This window comes from Haemorhous mexicanus, chromosome 2 (genome assembly GCF_027477595.1).
Source record: "Haemorhous mexicanus isolate bHaeMex1 chromosome 2, bHaeMex1.pri, whole genome shotgun sequence".
NCBI classification, from domain to species: Eukaryota; Metazoa; Chordata; class Aves; order Passeriformes; family Fringillidae; genus Haemorhous; species Haemorhous mexicanus.
The window spans coordinates 91,748,985-91,774,150 of NC_082342.1; the positions used below are offsets into that span (position 1 = coordinate 91,748,985).

The 25,166-nt window shown below is 39.6% G+C and overlaps 1 protein-coding gene across 1 annotated transcript in view; it reads right to left on the bottom strand.

The window, feature by feature from the left end:
- AFF3 (ALF transcription elongation factor 3) overlaps window positions 1–25,166 on the bottom strand; it is a 277,772-nt gene that overhangs the window by 128,892 nt on the left and 123,714 nt on the right. The window contains exons 5-6 of the mRNA XM_059840318.1: window positions 7,940–8,026; window positions 2,537–2,573 (exon numbers count right to left, since the gene is read on the bottom strand). Of these exons, the coding sequence (XP_059696301.1) occupies window positions 2,537–2,573; window positions 7,940–8,026 (124 nt within the window). The remainder of the gene's footprint in view (window positions 1–2,536; window positions 2,574–7,939; window positions 8,027–25,166) is intronic.

The following is a 25,166-nucleotide window of genomic DNA, read 5'->3' on the forward strand; positions in this document are numbered from 1 at the left end:
ACTCCAAAGAAGTCAGAGTGCAATGGGAAAAAACAGCTAATTGGGACTCTGAAGATGTGCACTTGGATAACACAATACATTGACCATTAGAGCTCTTTCTCACAGAGTAATTTGCTAATATTTCCTGGCAAGACTTGTGGAATCATGGAGAGAGGAGCCCACACTGGAGTAGGTTTGCTGGCAGGACCTGTGACCCTGTGTGGGACCCATGATGGAGCAGCCTGTTCCTGAAGGACTGCACCCATGCTAGAGCAGTTTATGAGAAGCAAAGCCTGTAGGAAGGGCTCTTGAGAAGTTCATGAAGGACTGTCTCCTGTGGGAGGGGCCACACACCAGAGCAGGGAAGAGTGTGAGGAGTCCTTCCTGAGGAGGAAGGAGTGTCAGAGACAAGGTGTGATTTGATTACCTGACTGCAGCCCCCATTCCTTGGTCCCCTGAACTGCTGGTGGGGAGAAGGTAGAGAATCTGGGAGTGAAGTTGAGCCCAGGATGGAGATGGGTGAGGAGAAGGTGCTTTTAAAGTCTGGTTTTGTTTCTCATTGCCCTACTTTGATTTGATTGGTAATAAGTTAAATTTATTTTCTCAAGGTGAGTATGTTTTGCCCATGACAGTAACTGGCGAGTGCTGTCTCCCTTTTTTTATCTCCACCCATGATCCTTTTGTTGTATTTTCTCTCCTGCGTCCAGGAGAGTAATTGAGCAGCTTTGGTGGGCACATGGTGTCCAGTCAGGGTCAACCCACCACACATCTGAATTATTTTTTCCCAAATTTCTCTTGAGTTTGACATACATGACTGGTAACGTCTATATCTTATTCTAACTGTGTTTTATCTGATACCTTGTTCCAGCACTTCAACAGGAATTCTCATGGATACAGCTCTCAGAGGTAGTCAGACTCTCTCTGGGATGTTAGAAAATGTGTCTGGGCATCCAACAGTGACCCTAACTTTTGCCACCAATGAAGAAAATATTTCTGCAGGGGTCCAGCTGTTCTTCCATTTGGTTGCCATCAGCTAGCGAGTACTAAATGTAGCTTCTGCCCAATTTCAGATTTTACTGAGCAGGAAGAATGAAGAGAGGAGAAACTGGAGTATGGGGATGTAGGAGGGATGGGAGAATAGGAAGTGAAGTGGGGTTGGAGATCACAGGAGTAAGAAGCAGGGAAAAGTTGTAAGGTCATAGGATCAATTTTGTAATACACAGGAATGCATGTTTCATTAAATCTGCAGAACAACACATTTATTAAAGAGTTTGAAGAAGGAAATACTCAGCTAGGACCAAAGCTGGCCAAAAACTGTGGCCTCTGATGTCACTGCAAAGCCCCCAGCTCAGCTGGTGTGTTTGTCATGCTTGTGCCTCTGCCTGTGTTTGCACAGTCCTCTCTATTATGGTTCTTTTGTGCTTCTTTCTCTCATTACTGTATTCATTATTTTCTGACAGAACATCATACCCTTTGCCTTTTATTATTTCCTTAGTGCTGGTACTTGCAGCAATATCAAACCAATGCCAGCAATTAAGTGACACCACTGCATGTTTCTTCACAACATTGTCTTCCTCATGCTGACCTTTCCCCAGTGAAGAGACACACCATTTTAAAAGCCTGCATCTCCCAGCCTTGTCTCTCTGGATGTCTTTCCCCTCACACAGTGGGTGAGCAGACCCTTTCAAAGCCCTATCTATGAGCTCAGGGCATTTTTCACCTTCAGCCACAGCCCTGCAATTTGCAAACTGGGCTTTGTGTTGGCTGACAGGTCAGGAAACTAGCAAAATAATTCTTCTGGTTGAGATAATTTTATGTGGAAAGCAGGGTAGAATCATGCATTTTTAATATGCAAGACAACATCAACAACCATCAGAGGTGTCAAGGGAGAGGATTAATATTTTGTTTTGCAGAACAATTCAATCTTCCTGTTCAATACAGATGCTAAGTTTTTTACCCTAGTTAAATGTAGTAAAAGTGCTACTGATCTGCACCATGACTTTTAAACTGGAGTCCACTGGAAAGCCCTGAGCAGGAGCCACACAAGCACCCATCACTCCCCTACCCACACTGCTAGACAAAAAGACCCACAGCCATAGGGTCTTTGAAATGTTATCTAGTGTTAGTTTGGCAAGATTTATGTGGCTTATTACTGTGCAATGGCCACAAAATATACCACTGCATATGAAAGATAAATGATTACAAGTTTTCTTGCACAATTTTCTGGCAGTCTGGATCTGACTGTGCAAGTAGGTCAGCTCTTTTCTGGCTTTCCAAAAAACCCACTCTTTTGCTCTTTCAGTCTTTGTCATTTACATAATGGAATAGCCGTAGTGAAATGAAAACTTTTTGTTCTTCCCAGGCCACCAAAAGAGCTGACATTTTGATGGTCACTCTTCAGTTCAGCTCTCCATATTTGTCCATAGCTGAGTACTGCCTGCTGAGGCTTTGTGCTGTCCCAGTCTTCCACCAATCCCTTACTTCATCAGCCACTTCTTTTTCTAAGTCACTGTCTACCCCTCCACCCAATGAAGCCAGGAAATGAGTTGGTACTTACTTGTATTGCTGTGTCCTGTAGATCCCTGTTGTGACTCCTACGGTAATAACAGAAAAAAGGGAAGGTGTATTATTTTTTCAGCAATTTTTTTTGCTGCAATACTTATTGGACATAACCTTAACAGTCCAAACAGCACTGATGATTGTTCATTTGGTTTCAAAGTAATTTTCACTTACAAGAATAAGTCCAATATTTATTGGAAAATCCATTAATTATTAGGCTTGTAAACTTATTTCACAACAACCCCATAATGGTGCAATTCCTTGTACAGTTGTTATGACTCTCGTGCTCACTATTCATGTATTGATCAGCCAAAACTCGTCTATTATCTTCTACAAGTTCAGATGAGAAGACAGAGGGAAGGCCAATATTGTTTCATGGACCATTGGATTCCTGAGGTAGTAGCACAGCTGGTCTTTTCTTTTCACATGTTGACATTGACAGCATCAGAGAATGAAAATACAGACTGGTTCTGGTTCCCTGAGATTACAAGGTCGACCTCGTATGACAACAGCAATATCTGTGAATGTGGTGCAATAAATCAGACCACTTTTCTCTCAAGTGCAAATGTTACCACACTGTGTTTTACTCACAGAATTTGTTTGCATTCATAAAAATATATATTTTAAAAGCCTATAAATACAAATATCAACCATAACAAAAATAAAAATAAATCAAGGGAAAAAAAAATACTTTGCCATGGGTGACAGCAGGAAAAGTATCCTATATGTAACTCTGCTTCTGAATAACCCAGACACACACAGGAATGCCACTTCATATCCATGCTGCAGTTACAGCTGCAGTTAAGGCTGCCCAGAGAGGCCAGGCACCCACAGGAACTCATGTGGTCATTCTGGGTGAGGAACCAGGTGCTGGACCAGACCCTGGTCCATAGACACAGGGGGATGAGCCAAACACAGAGCTCATGGGGAGAGGAACTGCAGGTCCCCAGAGAGCCGAGGATGCTCTGACTTGGTTGGGCTGAGATTGTGCTGCTAGGTCACTCAGGAGAATTCCTCAGGGCCTTGGGGACCCAAGAGCTTCTTGGGCCCTCTAAACAGAGGCTGGCTGGACAGCAGGTCCTGGCATCTTGAGGGCTCAGCTGATCAGAATCCCTCGATCTGCACATTTTGCTCTGTCATGATTGCATGGCTGTGATCTGTAATTTTACTGCCATAATACACATCTGCAACTTACTTCCATCCTACATACCTGTAATGTGAGACATCAAATTTTTGGGCAAGCCCCAGGAGTTTCTACCATCTACTGCAATATGAAAAGATCTGTACCATGTTTCACATGCCAAAAATAATTTCTCTGTAATCTGAAATTGTGTACTTTTGACAAATTGCATCAGATTTTTGTGAATGTTTCTGATGGAGAGAGATTAAAGCCTGTTTTTTTCTAGTGACTGAATGTAATCTTAAAAAGTCAAGATCAGCTTACAGTGGTGATGTAGTGGTATGTATACTTGAATTTAAATGCTATTTTTGTAGACAACCCCACTCCCAATAAAAGTAGGCTTTTAGAGCTTGTTCAGTTTCCAACACAGAGAATTTATATACCTGGAGAACTTCAGGGAAATACAGTAATTTTGAGGGAAATTTGTATTTGTATTTGTAAAAGTGTTTGAAACTTCTAAACAAGGATCTTGCTGACTTTTACCTTTTCATTAACCTCAGAAGAATGTACCTTCCCCTTTACCTGCTGAATACATTTATTGCTTCTGCCAAAGGCTAGTAAAAATATCTCATAGAGAAATATAGAATGTTCCCACTAATGGAGGAAAAAAAGAATGTAACTTTAAAAAAAGGTGAAGCCTTAATTTCTGAAGATTATTGTCCAGTGTATTTCCTCCAGCTCATTAAAATCAACAAGAAAGGAAAAAGCAAATGAATTGCACTTGTAAAGAGCAACATCACTATGATAACTTAGCATCTGCTGAGAATAATCACCCAATAGCTTTTTGACAAGAAACCAGTTCTCCTGGAGCGGCTAAATTAATTCTCAGATAACAAAATGATGGCTGATCCCATAATATCACATATACATAACCAGAAATCAAACACCTGATCAAACTATCAAGACAAGAAATCACAGTAAAAATGAAGAAAGAGAGCAAAGCAGGCAGCAGAATTAACAGCATTTTTTCTGCACAAAAGAGTTAATGCTTGAACATGAAAGCTCATCCACACAAGCATCAAGTGAGCTCTTACTTACAAATTTAATTATTCATTTAAAGTTTATTTATTAAGATGCTTTAAATAAAATTAAAATCAAGAAATGCCTGATCATTTGTGCATAACAAAGTGTGGCAGAGATAGGAGAAAGGAAAGCACACACAGCCTGTCACATCACACATTCAATCAATTATCCTTAAGCTTTGAAAAACAAGAAATAAAGAGACTGTCATTGCCCCTTCCAAGTAAATTCAAGAGTACAAATTAATGCCAGAGAGAAAGAAAATTTAAAGTTAAGGATGGAATGGAACTTTTTGCCCTCCATTACATAAAGGACAGGTCTCTAGTGGTGCTCCTCCAGCAGCATAGTACTTGGAGACCTACTTGGCACTGCCACGTGTGTCAAACCTGACCCAGACTCTCCTCCCATTCCTGTGAATCAATCCAAACCTCCCATGCTAAGGAGGCCTGATTTCAAACAGAAGTACAGTATATGCACATCCATCCCCTCCAACAAATGAGCATTTAGTTATAGTGATTGATACATCCAGTTTCAAATGTGGAATTCCGTTATATTTGTGATATATAAATCTCAGATATTTAGTTTTTTTTTTTACTAGACTGATTTCAAAACCACTCCAGCTATAGTTGCTGTGGCCTTTGCAACTTTAATAGCCTAATTAATAAATTTCAAGTTTCAAGCTGTCAGATTGCTAATTACTTGAATTGCAGGTTAAAAGCAGTGTGGCGTGAATGCGAACTAATGGTGCTGACACTCAGTTTTCATGGACAGAAAAGTAGTTATGATTTGCATCCTTGTAACATGGCAGGAGCCTGACAAGCTTCTCTTTTTCCCATTCCCAAAATGATGAGTATTTTTATGTTTGGGAACTGTCTTCTGTTAAAAGTGGGTGCAGCCTGCTTGCTCCTCTAGCTGGAAGAGTCTTTGCAAATGGATTGAACTGATGTCTCAACACTGCCCTTAAGACAGAAAAGGAAATCATGTTACTGTGCATGACATGGAACTAAGAGATGAAGCTGTTGCCCTGATTTTAGCCTTTCAGTCTCTTTATTTGCCTTGGTCACTACTTAACTGACAGACCCATTTATCTGAATAATGTGAGATCCACAAAAATTTGGTGTCACTCTCAGGTTTTAAAAAATAGGGACAGCTATGTAGTTTACCTGTGGGAGAGCTTTCCAAGAGCTTTGGAGACATTCTCTACGAGGTCCAATAAAGATTTTACACCATGCTTTGTGAAAAGCAATAGCTACCCATGAAATTTTGAAAAACAAGTTTGAAAAATTAGGAAACCATTTTTTGCATTTTGGAGCCTGAAAAGCAGATCCTTTCCAAAGTCTGTAACTGTACAGATTACCAATTAAGCAACAGAATAGCTTTTAATAATTTTAAAACATTTTAAAATAGAAGTGGCATAGTAATGGCAAGTAATACAGGATTGTTCCAAGACTCCAGTGAGTTTTTTAAGGTATTTCTTTCCCATCACACACAAAGCACTCTAATTTGTGGTCATGAAGACCACCCAGGCCACAATACAGTTGTGATGTGATTATATGTACAAAACTATCCTCATATATTACTAGATGAAATCTTGTCCATCCTAAGCCTAAAAAAAAAATGAAAATTCTACTTTGGCAAGAGGAGAGGAAACCACAGGGAAAAAGATCTTTAAAAATGAATGGTAGATCTCTGACATGGCTCTGCAATTCAAAATAAGAGAAAATTTCCCAGAGAGATGGATGAACAGGCAGAGAGAAGATGAGAAAGTCAATATCAACCATTATTCATGTATCTTTGCTGTCTGCTCTGTGGTTCTCCTATTCCTATATTTATCACAATACATTTAGTTGTGAGGAAGTGGATTCACGATGGCCACACAGACCCACTGACAGGTGCCCGTGCACAGCTGCACATGTGCCACGCAAACACATCGTGTGGGGATAATTGTGGCAGGAAATGCAGCACTGCAAGCACCACCTCACTTTGTCATTCCTATGAGGCACTTCACCTGCTTGTAAGCTGCTGATCCACCTCTCTCCAAAGGACTTACTCTAACTTAACAAGCTTCTATCTCACCTACCATCTTCAGTCATTTGTCTGCCTTCAACAAGCAAATAGTGAGTTATTTCCTTCTTATTCTTTCATAACATGCCAGAGATGTCTTGGTTTACACCCCTGATACTTCAAAATCGTGACACTCTCATCCACAGAAAAGCTGTTTTACTGCAGGCAAATGAAGTTTTCTTGGCTTTGTAGTTATAATTATTCCCTGAACTAAATTTTGCAGAATGGACTTGAAAGTTGCCAAACGAGCTTGCTTTAACAGGAGAAAGACTATAAACAGCATCAATACTATCTTTCAAGCTTGAACGCTGCATGAAATATGCTTGTGACATCTACACAGTATATGGTGATACAATGTGAAATTTATTGGCTCTTGCACAAGATAGCTGATTTCATTCCCTCCTGACTTACCATGTATAAATAATGTGGTTTCCCAAGCTTGTGCTGATGAGCTTTACCATGCTGCACTGCATGCTCCCTTGGATAGGATACATGTCCAATAGTGGGGCTGGCTTTAGGGGAGCATCAGCAGGACTAGTGGCTTTGGTCTCTTGGGGGATCAAATGTTTCTGTGGAAAATGCTTCTGTGGCCCCTCTGGTCATCACAGCCCTGGGCTGACTGCCCCTCTACCAAAGCTGCCCCTCTGAAGCCAGGCTGGTGGCAGAAGATGTATGGCCAGTCCTCAGGCCCCAACTAGAGGCCAGTGTACTGCTGAAGGTCTCCTCAGACATCAAAGGTTTCAACCAAAATCTGGTGTAGCCAAATGATGCAGGAGCAATGGATGCAAGGAGGAGCTCCCTGACTTTCCCCTGCTGTCTGTGCCCTAAGGTATCAGTCAGGAGCCTCAGCAGAAGCCACCCCATCTGGACATCCCACCAGAGACACCTGTGGCTTTGCCACCAGGCACCAGTGACCCTCACACCACCTTCAATTCTGCTGCCAAGAGATGCAGACTGTGTAGCCCTGCTGAGGCTGTAAGAAGGGAAAAACCAGGGAATACTGGCACACACACACACACAAAGAAGATCATCACCAGGGCATCAACCTCAAGCCAGAGACCTCAGTCACTTAGGGCTTGTGTAGGACATATTGTGAGGTGCAGGAGGAATGTTTCTGCATGGTGCTGAATGCCTTACCTTGTTTGGGAAGGGAAACTTGCTTTGTTCTGCCTTTCCTGGTGTGTGAATAGCTGACAGTGGCGGAGGCCATGAATGGGTCATCTCCTGAAAAACAATATTGTTCAGCAAACTGCATTTAGAAAGTCAGTAGAAAAGAAGACAATGATAGCATATCAGTAACAAGAGTACCTGGGCAGTGGAATATTTAAGTTACTGCAGCTTCTAGGAAATGCCCAGTTTTCTTATAATCTAGACAAAACACAAGCTACAATCATTTTTACAGACTCTTGAGAGCAGTTCCTAAGCAGAACTGTTTCATTTTCGCGAATACATAATTCATCTTAAGTGCAAAAAGTTTGATTTTTCTGACAATCTGCAAATACACTTTAATCACAGAATGTATTCAGGTTGGTGAGATTAACACAAGTGCATTTTATTGTAGACGGGAATAGAAATTTCAGTTCATGACCAATGGGGTACACACTGTGGACTAACCACAAAACAGATTTCACAGGCAAGGTCAGAACGGTAAATGCTTACTGCTTGCTAACAGGTAATTCCTAAAATTGTCTATATCATTGTGAAGGAGTTGAGTAAGTTCCTAACTCCAATGTGTTTGTGCCTTGCAGGACACAGACATGTGGCGAGCCTCAAATGAGGGGTGCTGCACTCCACATTTTTTCTCCTCCCTCTTTTGTCTTGAGGGACCTTTTTTTCATACCTAAGAGACAGATGTAGATTGACCTGACTTTTATGTAGTCACCCTTTACACAGCTTCAGGTAGTAAGTAGGCACACACACAATACTGTTATGATTGGAGGCTGAATGAGCTGGTCTCCAAAGCAAGGCAGCTTTTGGGGAGAGATAAATGAAACACTTCAGACAAGAAGTTTGTTCCTCTCTAGTGCAGGATCTTAAGGGATGGATATGTTTCTTTGACATGTTCAGCACCAACAGCCACAGTATTTGGTACACAGTAACGTAAGAGAATTAATATGAGAAATAGTGCCAAGCATGACAACCCTGAAAAGCTGGCTTGTATGTTAGAAGAACTGAAGAGCCAATAACATCCTGCCTTAAGCAGGGGGATTGCTGACGCTATCAAGAGTCTGCCTGGCAGATGCTTTGCTGGGTTTGCTACCATTAACTGACTGTGGAATTGTTTCTCAGTGATATTCCAAGGAGCCACGCAGAGATCCACAGCCTCCCAAAATAAGACTGGAGTTATATTTCCATGACTCATTCCTTTTTAAAGAGAAAAGAAATGTTCTTGTTTGAAAAAAAGTGTGTGTGAGTCTCTTGCCCATTCCTCATTAGTGCTGACAGAACTGCTTCCTGACCCGGCATGGACTGAGCTGCTGCATTTTTTACATAGTGGAAAGTCTCTGGCTGTTCTGCCAATGAAAGGACCAGCCCTTTCAACAGAGTTTATTAGCAATAAATGTCACCTTTAAAGCATTCTTGATAAACAGTTTATTTCCTAATAAAAATTGCATTCTTTTATTTTATTTGAGGCGAAAAAGTTGCATGATTTATTATACTTCTGTAATCTATGTGCATGCCTCTAATCAGAGCATCATCTGGTTTGCAGTTTAAGTATCAGAATTGCTTTGCTTTTCACTTTTTTGAGGCAGATCATTCATCTTATGTCTTCCTTATCTGATAAGTGCCAGCAATAACAGTATATAGCAATTTTTAATAGACAGTAACTTCTTAAAACTCAGGCAGCAAAAAACATAGGCAATCAGATTGCTGTTTGCCTCAAGTATCTGGCACATGTGCTACTGTTTGCAAAAGGTTAAGGAATTATATGTTAAGGAATATTCCAACAGTAAAGGTGTATGACTATAAATTGACATAAAGGAGATTTGAAATGTGGATATTTAACCCTAAGTCTGTTATCTAAAAAGGTACCACCTTCTCACCTGCTTTTCTTACTTTTCCCTCAGAGGACCATTTATTTTGTGAGAAATGTGATGCTGCGTACATTGACTATAGGTGTTTCCACTGCTAAAATCCTGTTTCCAACCAAAGTGTTTTTCCTGACAAGTTGAGGTGCTGAGCCCAAAAGAACACCTGGGAATGACTAAGTGTCCCTTTCTTCCAAAGGGCAATGCTTTATGTCATCTCTGTCAATTGAAGAATGGGGGCAGCCAGACTGGGAACATCTGGTGGCTTTGACCTAAAGTTGTGAAATATTCTATTCAGTGCTTGTGATTGCCATTTGCTCAAGAAGCAGTTCTTGCAGGTTACACAATTGGTGACCCCACTGTCACCTTCAGGGAGATGTCTCCTGAGGAGTCTGCTCTGTGCCAGCACGAGCCAATCTGTTGCGGCAGCAGAGCTCTTTCCTCCCACCTTGCCTGCCCGAGTCTGACAAAGATGCCTTCATCCAGGGAAAGGACCAGAGGGTTGATTAAAAATAAGGGTGACCTTTTTTTTGACATGTCAAAAAATTTCATTTCTTCTTTTCTCCAACATTATTTCTCATCCACACTTCAATGAAAAATAGCCTTAATGGTATTTCTTTTTTTTCCCCCCAACTAGTTTCTCTTCTCCTTCTTTACTTTCAGTTGTGGTATATAATAAAGCTTTCTACATAATTTAAATTTGATGTAACCCTTTCTGACACAAGGATTTAGTAAGACTACTGATATCTGCCAGGGTTTATAATTGCCATTATCATGAATATCTGAATATGAATTTACTAGAATAATACATTGAGTTGTGATATATTGTTTATTGTTTAGAGATAAATAAACAATTCAGAAAACTTTGAAATTCAGAAAACTATAAAATTAAACAAAATTAGGAAAAAAAGAATCAGAAAGCCACCATGAAAAATGTCCCAAACAACAGGCTGTCAGCACTGAGGAGTGGTAAGATTTAAATGTAGTATAATGTTTTCTTGAAAATAGAAACATTTAACTACGTGCAGAGTCTCCTTCTGGCTGCCAAGAACAGAGCCTCAAAAATCAGGAGGAAGGATATAGGTGTCCAGAAAATGTCAACACTTTGCAAGATCAAGCAGAAACAAATCCAGAACATGTTCAAGTGTGCCAAGTCTCAGGATTTTAGACTCTATCTGAAAATATTTGAGACAGATTCAAAACACTAGTAGGGACATATGATTATACTGAGATCTTTTTTTTGGTACATGGTGTGAAATGTCTGAAAATGCAAGCCTAAATGGTGACTATTTAACTAACTAAACAGAAAGAACTCAACTTTTATTGTAAAATGAACTTTCATGTACATCTTCTTTTCTCAGGAAAATTCCGTCTTTGGAGTTTGGCATTAGCAGTACTGCCATAAAGCACCCAATGGATTGAAAACAGTTCAAAAAGGACTGATGAAAATTTAAATGCATTTAAGAGCCTTAGCACCTTCAAATTGGTGTTAGAACATTGAATGACACAAAGGTTTTTGAAATTAGAAAGAGAAAAAAAAGCAGGGTCTTTTTTAGCAGAAATCAAACAAAAAATAAGCCAGAAACACCTGGCACCAGAAAATGTTCCAGCCACTACAAGATAATGGTCCAATTTAAAACCAATTTATAGTCTTCTTCAAACCTGATTAACTTAATCCTAAAGCCTGAACACTGTCAACTAAAGAAAGTACTGAGAAGACATTTGGGGTACAGAAGTGGGGAAAACAAAGACTTCTAGATCATAGAAGGAAGTCCTGATCAGGCCGCTTAAAAGTATATATGGATAATGATATGTCCTGCCCAACTGCAGGACAGCTTGTTTGAGATGACAATGACTGCCCTCCTCCTCCTGCAGCCAGATGCACAAGTCCAAGGAGCAGCTCAGAGACCCTCTCTTTTTTTTGTAACACACATTTCTCCTTGTGAGAGTTGCAGCAATGTTGTTTTGCACTGGCATCTTTGTGGTGCTGGTGGTGATGGCAGGTCTCATTCACATGCATACTGTAACTCTACAACCCTGCAACTCTGCTCGTCTCTGCCTGTAGTAAATCACTTTTCAGCAGTCATACATAAATGTCCAGTTTTACAAGCTATAAAGGTCCAAGCCTAGTTAATCTTACTCAACATGCCAACTTGGCTTTTCTTCTCACTGAAGGGAAAGCCTACAAATAAAGAAATCCATAGTATTGCATATTCTTGCTCCAACTTCAGTTTCTGCAGCAACAATTAAGTAACCAGACATTTCTTGGGGATTAATGACTGCTTGGCAGTGTTTTGTTTGGAGCTTTTAACCCTAGCTTGTTGATAATTTTTCAGGAAAAGTACCATGCAGAGGTAAATAATAGTAGTCACTCTAGATTTAAGGCAATGCTATTTATCTAGTGTCATCAGTCTTGCTGTGTGGCACATGATACCGGGAACAGTTGAACTGATTCAGAAAAAAATTGTAATTAATAACAAGAAGGGGGATGGGTATCATCTAGATTTAAAGTCTTACCACATGCATAATCTTGCTGTTCACTCAGTGCCAAAACCAGAACTTATCATTGGATCATTAAGAAAACCAACTGTTTAATCCTCCTCTCTGCTTCTGCTCACCTAGCTGATTTTTGATTCATAATATTTTGTCTCTCTACACATGATGATTTAGGAAATATTTGTGGCACCTCATAAAGGCCTGTCAAACACCTTTCGAAAATTATTTTAGCTGACTCAACTTCATCCACTGCTCTACTGACATGTCACAGGAATTATAGGAGATTTGTGAGACACAATTTTCCTTTGCAAATACTCTTGCTGGTTAGCTCAGGGGGACTGGAGAGGACCTGTCTTTGTAGTGTCCTACACTGAAATGCAGATTTCAGGGAAGCATTAGATATATTTATTCAGCTGGAAGTCAAGGCCATGTAAAACTAATGCCGAGCTTTCCAAGACCCTTTAGCGAGTGATCACAAGACACAGTCTGAGAACTTCCAATCTAGTAACTCTTCTGTCTTCACAATATTATCTTTTTTTTTTTCCCAACACGAGTCTCCCTTTTTAACTGCTGTCAGTTGGAAAATATCCCTTTCAATTCAATGAAGCTTCCTTGCCACTAGCTGACAACATGGCTATGATTTTAGTGTCAAATATCCAAGGCAAAGAGTCAGACATTGAAACTTTTGGAGACTGTGCTGAAGCTGACAGTATTTCACTGTGGTAAGGTTCCTATCATGTGAAAAGCCAATTTTCTTTTTTAAAAATTGGTTCCTGTAGTATCTGTCATTGCCACAACTTTTCTAACCCAAATCTCCAATATGCACCTATAAAATGGAAAGATAAAGCTGTTTCATCTTGTTTCTTTATGATGTCACTTATCCATACTTAGAACTCTTTTTCTACTTCCTCATTAGCCCCACAGTTTCCTTGGAGCAATTGATAACTTTCTGCTTTCCATGTGAGCATCTCTTATTGGTCATTATCCTTTTGATAACATGTTATTCAGAACCATCACCACCTGACAAAATACCTTGTAATTTTCCAGCTTCTGTTGTTTCCTTTTTCACTTACGTTCTCTCTACTCATTTGGGTGGGTTTTAATTTATAATTAATATTTGTCATGTATGATGCAAAATGCTTTCCAAACTTGAGACAAGTGGCACACATGGTTTCACCCACTAAATAAGGAACTATGGTGAGCTCCCTATCGTGGTGCTGAAATTGCAGTAAGGACACTGAGCTGGGCACCAATTTAGCACTGAACCTCAGTCAGCAGTTCTATCTCTCCTACTCCTGCTAAAATGATTTCAGGGAGTCACTTTTTTCATAGCAATCTGCTGCAAACACATTCTACCACATTTCCCCTCTGGCACCAGTCCCAAGACTCTCCAAATGCTCCGTTGCTTTCTGTAATATGAATTCCTTTCATTAGGCTTCATTGGTATAATGTCCAAAGATACATGGCAATCCAGGGGCAAGTGCTTGTCAAGGAATATTTTTTGTTGTTCTAAACAAAGAAATAAAGGTGATTGTGTAGCTTGTGACTGTGCCATTTTTGCTGTGCTTGGTTCTTCAGATGTGCACAGATGGTCATCAGCAGAAACTGCTTGATAGTAACAGGACTTGGGAGTGTGTGTGTGTGTGTGTGTATGCATGCCCATGAGCTGGAAGGAAAAAAGAGAAATTTGGCCCATGAAAAGGAAGAAGGTAAGAGATTTTGCTGACTGCAGAACTAAAGAATGTGTTCAGCATTAAATCTCCAGATATTTGGTATCTACAGAACTAAACCATTCCAAATCATGAGCAGTTGCAACGTGATCTGCGGATCAATTCACCCTACAGCAAATCAGAAATGCCAGTGCAATAAGTTTCTGTGTGGAATATTTTATCTCTGCTTTAGTGGAACCATCCTGAAAATAACCTCAACACTTAGTCAAGGTTCAGCAATCTAGGACAGATAAACATAAAAGAAGGCTATAGCTGCTTACTTATCAAACTGACTTATTTAGGTCCTTCATTTGTATGATTATAATTCTTTTAACATAGAGGCTTGCAAATTTTTATTCATTTTGGGGGGGGGAATAAATGAGCCTCTAAGTCTAGAAGAAGTTATGGATACCTAAAAGAAATGTGGTTTCATTCTAAAAACAAGTTAACTAGCTTATAACCCATGTCATGCTCTCTCATATCAGAGTTTAGGACAAACCTTCCTCCCCTCCCTTATTAGTAAAGGAAAGTGATCTTTTACAGGTAAATCCCAGAACAGCATTTAGACAACTTCCTTATGTTTTTTTAAAATATTCTTCACTGGAATGAAAAAAAAAAAAAAAGGTAAAATTTCTCCTTTAGTCACAAAGATGAATATCTCTTCCTAGCTAAGAAGCTATGTTTCTAGATGAATGCATTGAGCCATATGATACAACAAACTGTCTGAAAACCAACCTTGCTTGGGCAAGCTGAGATGATGTGGTTAATCAAGGTACAATCTTTATTAGTGCATTAACCTCCTGCACCCAAGGACTATGGATTCTAATTCCTGAATTGCCATGCAAGACTGATGCAGCTAGTTTTCTAGTCTCAGTTGGCAGCAAGCTAACAGAAGTGGCTAATGAAGATGAATAGCTGCCTCTTGGGAGTGGGGGGAGGAAAAAGAGGAAAGGAAAAGACCTAGGATACTTCAAGGTCCAGATCTCTGCATGATTTCAGATAATAATGAAAAAGTGCATATAGCTGACATTTCAGAGACTGTAACAAGCATGTTAATTCTTAGGCAATGGTAGTGACCTCAGAATTGCTCTGGAAACATTTCAAGAAGTCAAAACAAAGGCTATTGAAAAAAAATAGCAGGACACTGGTCAGGGTCTTACTCCTGTTTTGATGGATTATTGTATTAATACAGACAAAAAAGCAGAGAAAAAAATGCTCAAAGCTGAAAACCAGACACATTTAGTAAGGATAACATCTGCGGTTTGGAGAAGACAGAAATACCATCACGGTAAATATTTATCAATACTGAAATATCTTTTCCACAAATGCATGCAATGTTCTAATATAAACACTCCTTTAATTCAGACAAAAATACACTGCTAAATGCAGGGAGGTCATTGAAGCAAATTTTGTGGGGGAAAAAAAATCTATTTGTTTTTTAAAACAAATTTTTCCATTCTCTTATGTTGTGGGAGGCTGGAAGCTTTGTGATAAGTACATTAATGGTCCTGGATCACTCCATGGTCAGAAGATGAAATAACAGATCATGGGTTTGGTCTAATTTGTTCTTAATTCCAATTTCATACCCTTGAAGCCATTTTAAGAGGACTGGGGGTACCATAAAGACTTACTTGGTTCCTGGAAGCCTGGGGCCTCACTCAAAGGGCTCTTTTGTGCATCCACAGTGGAGATTCACCAGTGGGTATGAATTAGTATTTTTAGTTCAGCTTGTTCAGCCAACTGATTGAGCATGTCAGCCTCCATGAACTTAGGGGTAACACAGTGATGCCTGTGTGCTCTGTGCACAAGTTGTGGGCAGACAGTACATGAAGTAAATGTAGCTTGTACTCTGGGTTAAAGTGCTACCAAAATGCCTTTTGGCTAACATACCTGTGAAGTCTGCCAACCATAACAAGAAGCAAGGAAGCTTCTGTTCTGTGCTACTACAACAAACTTGGTCAGCGTGAAAAGATGATAGAGAGGGTAAGAAAAATCCACAAAAAAAAAAAAAGTCAGAAATAAAGTATTAGAAGTTAAGATGCTGTCAAATGTAGCTCTATAAAGTACAGTTCGAAAAGGTTTTGCACTTGTGGTTTCTTAATGCAATTAAATTAAATCTGTTAAATTTACAGGTGAAAATTACACCAGGTTGGAGCCTTGGACTGAAGAGCTGAGCATCAAGACAGAGCCCCTCCTTCCCTCTTCCCTGCCATAAAACAAAGAGGCTCTGCAAGGCAAAGCAGCCTGTAAATCCTTCCTGGACAACCTTGCATGGATGTGGCTGACTGCAATTAGCAGACAATTTTGTTTATGATGCTCTGACAACTTGGGGAATCTGTTCATATACAAGTCATTTATTCTGAATGAGATTAAGAAATCAGTGTAGCACTGTGTGCTTCAGTGTATGTGAATTCAGCCATCTGTTCTCAAGGTTACATCATGTGCCTCCTAGATCTGAATTGACAGAAAGATGTTAAATCTGGCTGGTTTGTATTCTAGAAGTAGCACCGTGGCACAATGTGATGTCTGAAGCCAACAGATACTACTTCAGCTAAGGGTACAGAGGTGTACAGAGTTGAGCACAGACAGGTTCATGTCCAGAAATTAAGAACACCATAGACTGGGACACTGGACCCAGAAAGGTGTTAGAGATCATCAGAGGACAGGAAACTAAAAACAAACATCCCACATCTCATACGCTTGCCCAAAGAGCTCAATCCATTAGGCTGTATTTGGATATGGTAGCACAACAGAACTGGTTATGCCAATGCTGTAATAGTGTGTTTCCTTGAACACATTTCTTCAGAAATGCTGGGAATTCTGAAGAAGTGCAAAAAAAAAAAAAAAAAAAAAAAAAAAAAGGAACAGAGAAAAGATCACAGATGGAATCAGCTCTGTTACACTAAGAGCCACTAGGCTTGATTTGTGTAAGCATCTTCATGGGGGAAAACCCCCCGAAACATCATGACTCCTAGAAAACCTATTTGGAGCTAACTGTCAAGTGTCCCCAGGAAAGGCAGAACCTCTACTCAATACCTTCAATAGGAGTCTCAAGAGATGACTTAAAAAGTCAGGGGAAACTGTTGCCAGTCCACAATAACAGAAAAAGACAAATATCACTAACGTCATTAGGGCTACAAAACACATCTTGTGTGTGTATTTTATCTTGTAAGCCAATGGAGAGAAGAACCAAATGGCAAGATGAAGGTAGGAAAAAAAGAACAACTTCTCATGAGCTGGTGGTTCACTGCAGGGATGCAGTGCTATGGAAATGCCTGTCTTCATCTCTTCAAGTCATTAGATAAAGGATGTTTTTCCAAATTATGTGCTTCGGCCAAATACAAGATAATAGGTTCAAGACAGAGGACAATGGTTGAAGTTATCTGGCTTGTCACACAGGTCAGAGCACAAGTCATTCTGGGTGATAAAATACACCATTCAGACTCACAGCTAAAATGTAGCTAAGTGGGATTTTCTTGTTTATTTTTCAGTCCATCAAAATCCTCAGCATTTATGGTTGTCAATACATACTTTGTAAGTCAAGAAAACAAGTGAACCATTTGTATTCACATGTTAGGTACTGACCACAAAAGGAGTGACAGTGAGAAAGGCATGTCCCATTGTGCTTTAGAAAACATAGAAACAGAAGTTTCTTATTTTCTTATATATCAGTAACCTATGGATCATACTTGTCCTCTGCTGCTTTTGATTTCATAAGCTCCTGATGCACCACAATAAACCATGGGGATTTGAGTGTGGGGATAAATACAGTGGAGGCATTTGCCCAACACTCTTGCTATGGCCTGCAGAAAGACAGCATGGGGGCACAACAGTGGACCTAAGATCTGGACCATCCTCTAGAAGAGTGGGGAGAGGGCTGGAGGCCAGTCCCTTGCTGCTGTGCACAGAGATGTTAGGCTTGCCAGCAGCACGGCGTGTCGGGAGTCCTTGTGAGGGCATTGTGCACAAGCAGGGAGCCTGTCTGGCTGGGAGCTCTGCTCACCATCCTGTTCTCAGAAGCCAGTGCTGATGCCTTAAGGTTTAGCTTCCATATTTTCCAGATTTCATGGGCATGAAACAGCACTTACAATTTCTCCCTGCAACACATGGGGTGGCCTTAGCAGTGCTGTCAGAGGCGGGCAGAGCCCCTTTGTTTGCCTCAGATGTCCCTAGGCAATCTGGCATTCCTTGTTAAAGCTCATTTTGTGTGTGTGCTTCTCTCTAGCTGCAAACACAGCCATGGAGCAGTGAAGGGGACCATTCTGTAGCTGTGCAATTTACATTTGTCTAGTGCTTATATTAAGTGTGTTCCTCAAAGCTATTATTGTCTCAAGCTCTGTCTGTTTTAAGCCCTGAAACAGTATTTCGTGCTTATTATACGCACTGGCTTTCATTTGCAAGGTAGTCTGCAAACCTGAATTAGGCATCCCAGCATCCCCATAATCTCTGTAAGTACCATAGTATTATTATGAGTTACAACTCATAAAATTGGAACTAAGGTTGAAAGACTCTTGAGTCAGAAAGTCCTTTAAGAAAACCCTTGTCTCGATATAAACGGCACTGAATGTGACAATGCCAATCTGTGGTTCCAGATGGAAAAATTAGTGCAAGGTATGAAAATATACATTGAAGACTTCAATCAGCTCTGAAAACATGTTCTGGCTTCATCCATTACAACATTTATTTCATTAAAAAATAGATTAACATCAGTATCTTATGCATTATTGTAGACATCGTCTGCATAAGAAATTTACATCTATTTTTTTAAAAAAGGCAGTGATTTTTAAGCCATTTTAACTAAACTGAAATACATTTAGATTTATCTAATTTTTCTAAAATCACATTAAATTATTAGAAAGTAAAATAAACAAATGTTTGAAACAGTCTTTAACTGTTTAAATTGAACTGCTGAAGGCCCTGTATGGGGCACAGAAAACCTTGTGGGACAGCATGTCATGCTGCCTCACCATTTCTAGGTATTCTCTGCCAGTGCTATATCAGACTCTCACTACAGACAGCTTGGTTTTACAGCTAGAATGATATGAAAAATGATACTAGCAAAAGTTTTTATGACTCTCTAAAAAATTCCTCAATATGTTTGCCAGCAAACAGTAGGTGATTATGAAATTATAGGCTACATTATGATAGAGGTATGCAAGGAAATAAGATGGTTACAAATGCTTGTTTATTTTTGAACCCTTAACTACATGATTTACTTATTCACTTTACAATATAATTAACATTCCTTTGCTGACATTAAAAAAAAATGAGGATGTATATGTTTTCTTTTTTTTAACCTCACAGAAATCATGTGGAAAAATTAAAGTAATATATAAAGAAAAAGGAAACAGGACATATCTTTACCACAATTTAATTATGTTACCTATTTTTTAGAGTGCAGAGAATCAGAAATAACTGCCTTAGCATTGGAAATTTAAAATACTGAAAGTCACAAAAGGTTGTTTCATGGCAGCAAACACTAATTTCTTTTGATTTCTCTTCATAAGCAGCATCAAACTGCAATTCATTCAAACGAGAAAGTTCAGATAATGTCTATGTAGCAATTAATATCAATTTAAGCCTTCAGAGACTTATCTGCCCAAGCAAGGTTTTCACCCCTGTTGATTAAAATTAGTCCTTTAGGTCAGTTCTTTTTCACTTTGAAAGAGTTTCTTAGTAAAACAAAGCAGTGGATATATCCTTCTAAGCTTTAGCATACATAGAAGCCCATCAGAAGATGGGCTACCACAACATAAAGCTTTTTTCCCTACTAGCAATAAAACCATAAACTGGAAATACCCTCAAAATGCAATGGAGTCAGTTGGAGATCTCTGCACTGGTAAAAAAGTACTATAATAATGAACATTTGGGGTTCCTGCAATTCAGGTCGCTTAAAATAATCTGCATGGGCAAGGCAACTAGATCCAAAGGATGTAGTTTGTAGTGTGGAGAGAAGAAACAGTGACCTAGAGGTGATTCAACTAGTGCAACTCTGGGTTCAGAACACCAGACATAAAAAATACCAGTGGTACAAACTCAGTGCATTCCCAGTGCTGGATTACATCAACCAAAGGGCACTTGTGTTACAGCAAGGCAAAGCACCATGACCTGCCAAGGGTTTTGCACACTGTTCAGCAAATAGAAGCACTCATAATTTTGTGCACCAGAAAAAGAGGAGTTTTAAGACAGAGGATGTGATAAAGTGAGATGAGAAAAGATAAAAACTGTACTTTCAAATTAATCCTTTAATGCCAACTAGCAGTAAAGCTTTTAGTAGAGTCTGTTCAGTTTTATTGATAGGTTCAATGTGTTGAATCCCTATCCATATTTTAGCCTCGGTGCCTCAATTCACGTTGCCTTTGGTTTCTGATGCTTAATCTCATTAGTGCAGCTATTTGTATTGATATACCCAATAAGGTTGCTAACACTACCTTAGCTAAGTGTTATTTATTGTATCTGTATATACAACAATATTAACACAGTCAAGCATCAGCATCGGCACTTGAGGGCACCATTAAATTCTTCCAGTGTTCAGTGAGAGATTTAATGATGGATTTAATAGTATTAAATAGGAAAAAATGCCCTTGGCCTTTACTTTCTCATTTAAAAACATATAAAAGAGTAGTAATTCAGGCAGTTATACTTCTTTCAAAGATTTTCCTTTAAATCATGCTCAGCCATAAGAGATCAGCTGTACTTTGGTAGTTATTGTATCTTGACCAAAGACAGCAGCCCCTGGCCTACCAGAATCCCCAAACTGTTGGCAAATTCAGACTCAAGTTCCTACAATAAATATGAGTGAGTTTGCTGCTAAAAAAATAAGGACTGGTGAAAAATTAGCACAATGATGTTGCCGGAAATCTACAGTGATGAGACTTCTGTTAGCAATAGAGGTAATCAGAGCTGTGAAATAACTGGACATTTATGTCCAGGCTTTTATGCTGGCTTTTTCCATGGAATATAAATATGCTATAGTTCTGGGAGTTTTTGTGCAGTAGTATGCCTGCTGAATCGTTTCATACCTTTTAGCTACATTTACCTTGCTTTCTTCCCATCTCCAGATCTCTGTTACTAAACCACAGAATTTTTTAGGTTGGAAAAGACTTAAATAATACTTTGAGATCATCAAGTCCAGCTATTAATCCAGCACTGCCAAGTCCACCAATAAACCAGGTCCCTAAGTGCCACATCTACACGTCTCATAAAATCTCCAGGGATGGTGTCTCAACCACTTCCCTGGGCAGTCTTTTCTGATGGACCTACTGATGTTATGTAGCCCATCAACAAGAGAATTGCACTTTAGAAAGGCATGGGAAAGGCTTCTTTCTCCCTGTCTTTGAAATAACTGCCTCCTTTAGGTCAAAGAACTAGGACTCAGTGTGCACTGGAAACCTTCTTTATACACTGCCTAGCCAAGTCTGTCCTCTTACATTCAGTTTGAAAGCACTAAGTGGGAGGAAAAGAAAAACATTGGGAGACAAAAATTCTCCCTTACCAGTGATCAGAGGATCACCTTAGCACCTGTGACTTCTTCTTAAGCTTGGAAACTGTGGGTCATATACGCAGGCTCACAGTGACTCTATATGTAGAACCAAATTTATATCACCAGGAATGAACAACTGTTCATTTGCAGGCTTTTTTAAAATGTATTTTCAGTGTCTATCATGAAAAGGATTAAACACTTATACTAGCAATATGAATACCAACAATTAAAAAATGACAGTAAACCCATCATATTTGAATTGAAACCAAATTTAAAAGGCTTTTCTCAGCAATTTTAGCATTAAAAAGAATATGGATCAAATCAAAATTATACTTCCACACACATGGGTAATAACACTTAAAACTAGAACCTTAGCAGCAAATTGTGCAAAAAAACGACGACAACAACAACAAAAGCTGAAGTGACTGCTTGTCAGGGAACATTCACATTTTCTTCTGAAATTTCCCTGCTTGTAAACAGTTCCACTGACACAGATACTGGGGTATTTTGAATAAACTCACTTTATGACATCTCTCAATACAACACACCTAGTTTAAAGCATGAGTTATGCAACCAAGACAAAGAAAGGGACAGGCCGTTCTCATTTCTTCACACAACCAGGCATGCTGGATTACTTATAGAGTATTATATAAATGTACACATGTTTAATTCCACAGTGCTTCCCAAAACAAGGGTAAAATATTGCTGATTTTCAGCCACATCACGGGTGGGAAAAAGCCATATAGAGTGCACAGTTCACTGCACAACAGAAAGGGGATGGGGAGTAGGCTAAAGAAAGTATTATCCAAGGATGAGAAGAAATCCCATTTTTTACCAGACAAGCCCCCAGGTCTCTGATGTCATTTCAGAACATGGGTCTTCAGCTATTGCAGCTACAGCTAACATCCTCATACAATGAAACACATGCTTCTCAGTTTATCTGTTTCAGAAAAATAAGTGAAGAAAACCAGGTTCTTCCTCATACCATTAGAGCCAGGACTCCTGCATACCTGTTCACACTATCATTTTGGTGCATCAGACCTTAGTTGGATACACAGCTAAGGCTTAGTTTATATATTTGTAAGTGTGGTGCATATGTAATATGCACATTTTGCACATTTATTTTGGATAATGAGAAAGCTGTTTGCAGTTAATTAAAAAAAATTATCTTAAGTGGTAAGGTTTATTGAGAAAGTACCAGTACAGGTATCATAGAGCTGTCTTCTCTCGCAATCTACAATAAGATTTATTTTATTTTTTTATCATCTCTAGCAGCAGGCAATCCAGTATTAGGCATTCCTGAAATGACTTCATAGCACTTTGCCATCTTTGGATGAGATAATCATGGTGAGCCTTTTGGAGGCTCTGAGCTTTACTTCTGTCTGTGGGTGCTCAGAGACAGCTCCTGTTGAAGTCAATGGGAGCTAAATGCCCATAAATAGTAAGTACAAGGAATTTTACTAGCGGCTGTAAGGATTTATAAATGCTTGAGTAGGCAAAATCCCTTCCTCAAGCTGGTTGCTAAAATGATATACTTTTAAGAGACTGAAAAGGTTCACCTAAAATTTACTCTCTTGGTTAAATAATACTTACACAGGTTTTTGCATGCCGATTATGTATCAATTATTGTATAATTGCATCATTACTTTAATTAGATTAAACTGCATAATTGGGATGTCTAATTAGAGACTGAGGGGGAAAAAGGTAACTTTCCTGACATTAACTGTGGTTTTTGAAGAGGGGCTTCTACACAGATTTTGCTCTAGGGGCAAGTTTCCAATGCAGGAGTCACTGGCTTCCCCTACAGTGACAAGACTGAGGTTACCCCAGGTACACCAAAACCATACAGACCCTTTCCAGAGCAAGGTTCTGATAGGGAGGGCATTTGCTACTTGGTACCTTACCAGCAAGGTGTGTCAGAGCACTGGGCTCCAAGTCAGCAGTGCCAGCAGTGAGGGGATGTGGGTCATTGAGTTTGTGTGGAAAACCTTGCACAGAATACCAGAGTTAGTGTCAAGGAAGCTGCTCCTGTCTTCCAAGTGCTGGGCCACAGAGACCACAAATTCTTGGTAATGAACAACTGCATTTTAAACAGAGATGCAGGGGGAGAAATCCTACCCAAAGAGCCACAGAGGGCCAAGTTGATCAGCATTCTTATTTTCCAACTGGAAGTGGGAAGTTGAAGAGGTACCTCAGCAAACGGAGTCAAAAGGGGTCCCAAAGCCTAGAGTATCCTCTGGAAGATACTAATGGGAAATGGCAATATAGTACAAAATCTACTTGGACAAGTCTCCATAGGAATAAATTGGTTTCTAACCCTTTCAGACTGGACATCTGAGCAATTTTGGAGGATCAATTAGAAGCGTCAATTGTATACATGTTAAATGACATATCACCACCTTACTTTTTTTAAGAGCGCACTGAGATTTTGGGAAGAAAACAGGTAGAAGGCTAAACTGATGGAGCTAGAGATGGATGTGAAATCTGCAGAAGTCTCCAAAACTATCTTCAGGTCATGACATAAGCTAAACACATTTCCAGTGACGAACTTACATTGTGTCAGGACTTTATTGAAAGCTGTCAGAAGAACGAATGCTCCAGGGTAGTGAAGGGATTCTAATTTTTTTCCTCCAGATTTACAAGTTTAACAGATTAACTTCTGCACCTTCATAAGACATAGAAAGAGCCTGAAGTTGGAATGGCCTAATTAAGGTGGAGGCAACTTTGGGAGCAATGCCTCATGCCAAATAAAGCTACAGATACATAACTATTGGCAAAGGAACCCAGGATTTGGGACCTCTCAGAATCTTCTGAACTTAGGAGACAATTTCAAATGAGGCTGAACTTCAAAGGATGAAGCAGTGGAGGGGCGAACCAACACATTCTGGATCACTCCCCCATTCTCTAGGAAAGCCCCATGCAACAGCCCCATTTCAGGCTGTTGCACAAGGCCCCTGCAAATAATCCATCTTTGGATCATGAATCTGAATGATAATTGTGAATGGGAGGTGTAAACACGTAGTTCTCTTCTTGACTCCTGGTCTGGATTCACTCAGCAAAGTGCCCCACAGAGACACTGAAATAGCAACTCCTGTCCCAAAACACTAGCAGTCCAAATATGAGATGAAATTCAAGATGGATGCAGACAAAGGAAACAATACTTGGAAACAATGATCTAATTTTGACTACCAAATCAACTTTAGCTCACTAAGAGTGTGTAACATTATTTTTTAAAGCCCAAGTGCTACCAGGCATATTTGCTCTTTTCTTTTTTTCTTTTTTCCTTGAAGTACCACAGCACATTTAACAAGTGGGCTTATCAAAGCCATCATTCACCTCTGTATCCTAACCAACAGACAGTAACTAAGTTGGGGGAAGGCCAGCAAGGGCCAAGGCATGCATGTTTAAAATAAAGGAAAGTAGATGTCAGAAAAATTGTCCCATGGTTGAAGATGCTGATTGGCACAGCATTCCTTCTGTTTTGGTTTATTATTTTTTCCCTGGTAACTCAGACTGAAATAGAAATACCACTTATGGTGACATGAGATGGTGAGATGCTGCTGTTGGGCTCCAACAAGAAAGATGTATCATGACTGAGATGATCAGAGAGCTGCTGTGAAGCAAACCAGTCCATACAATTCTTACAA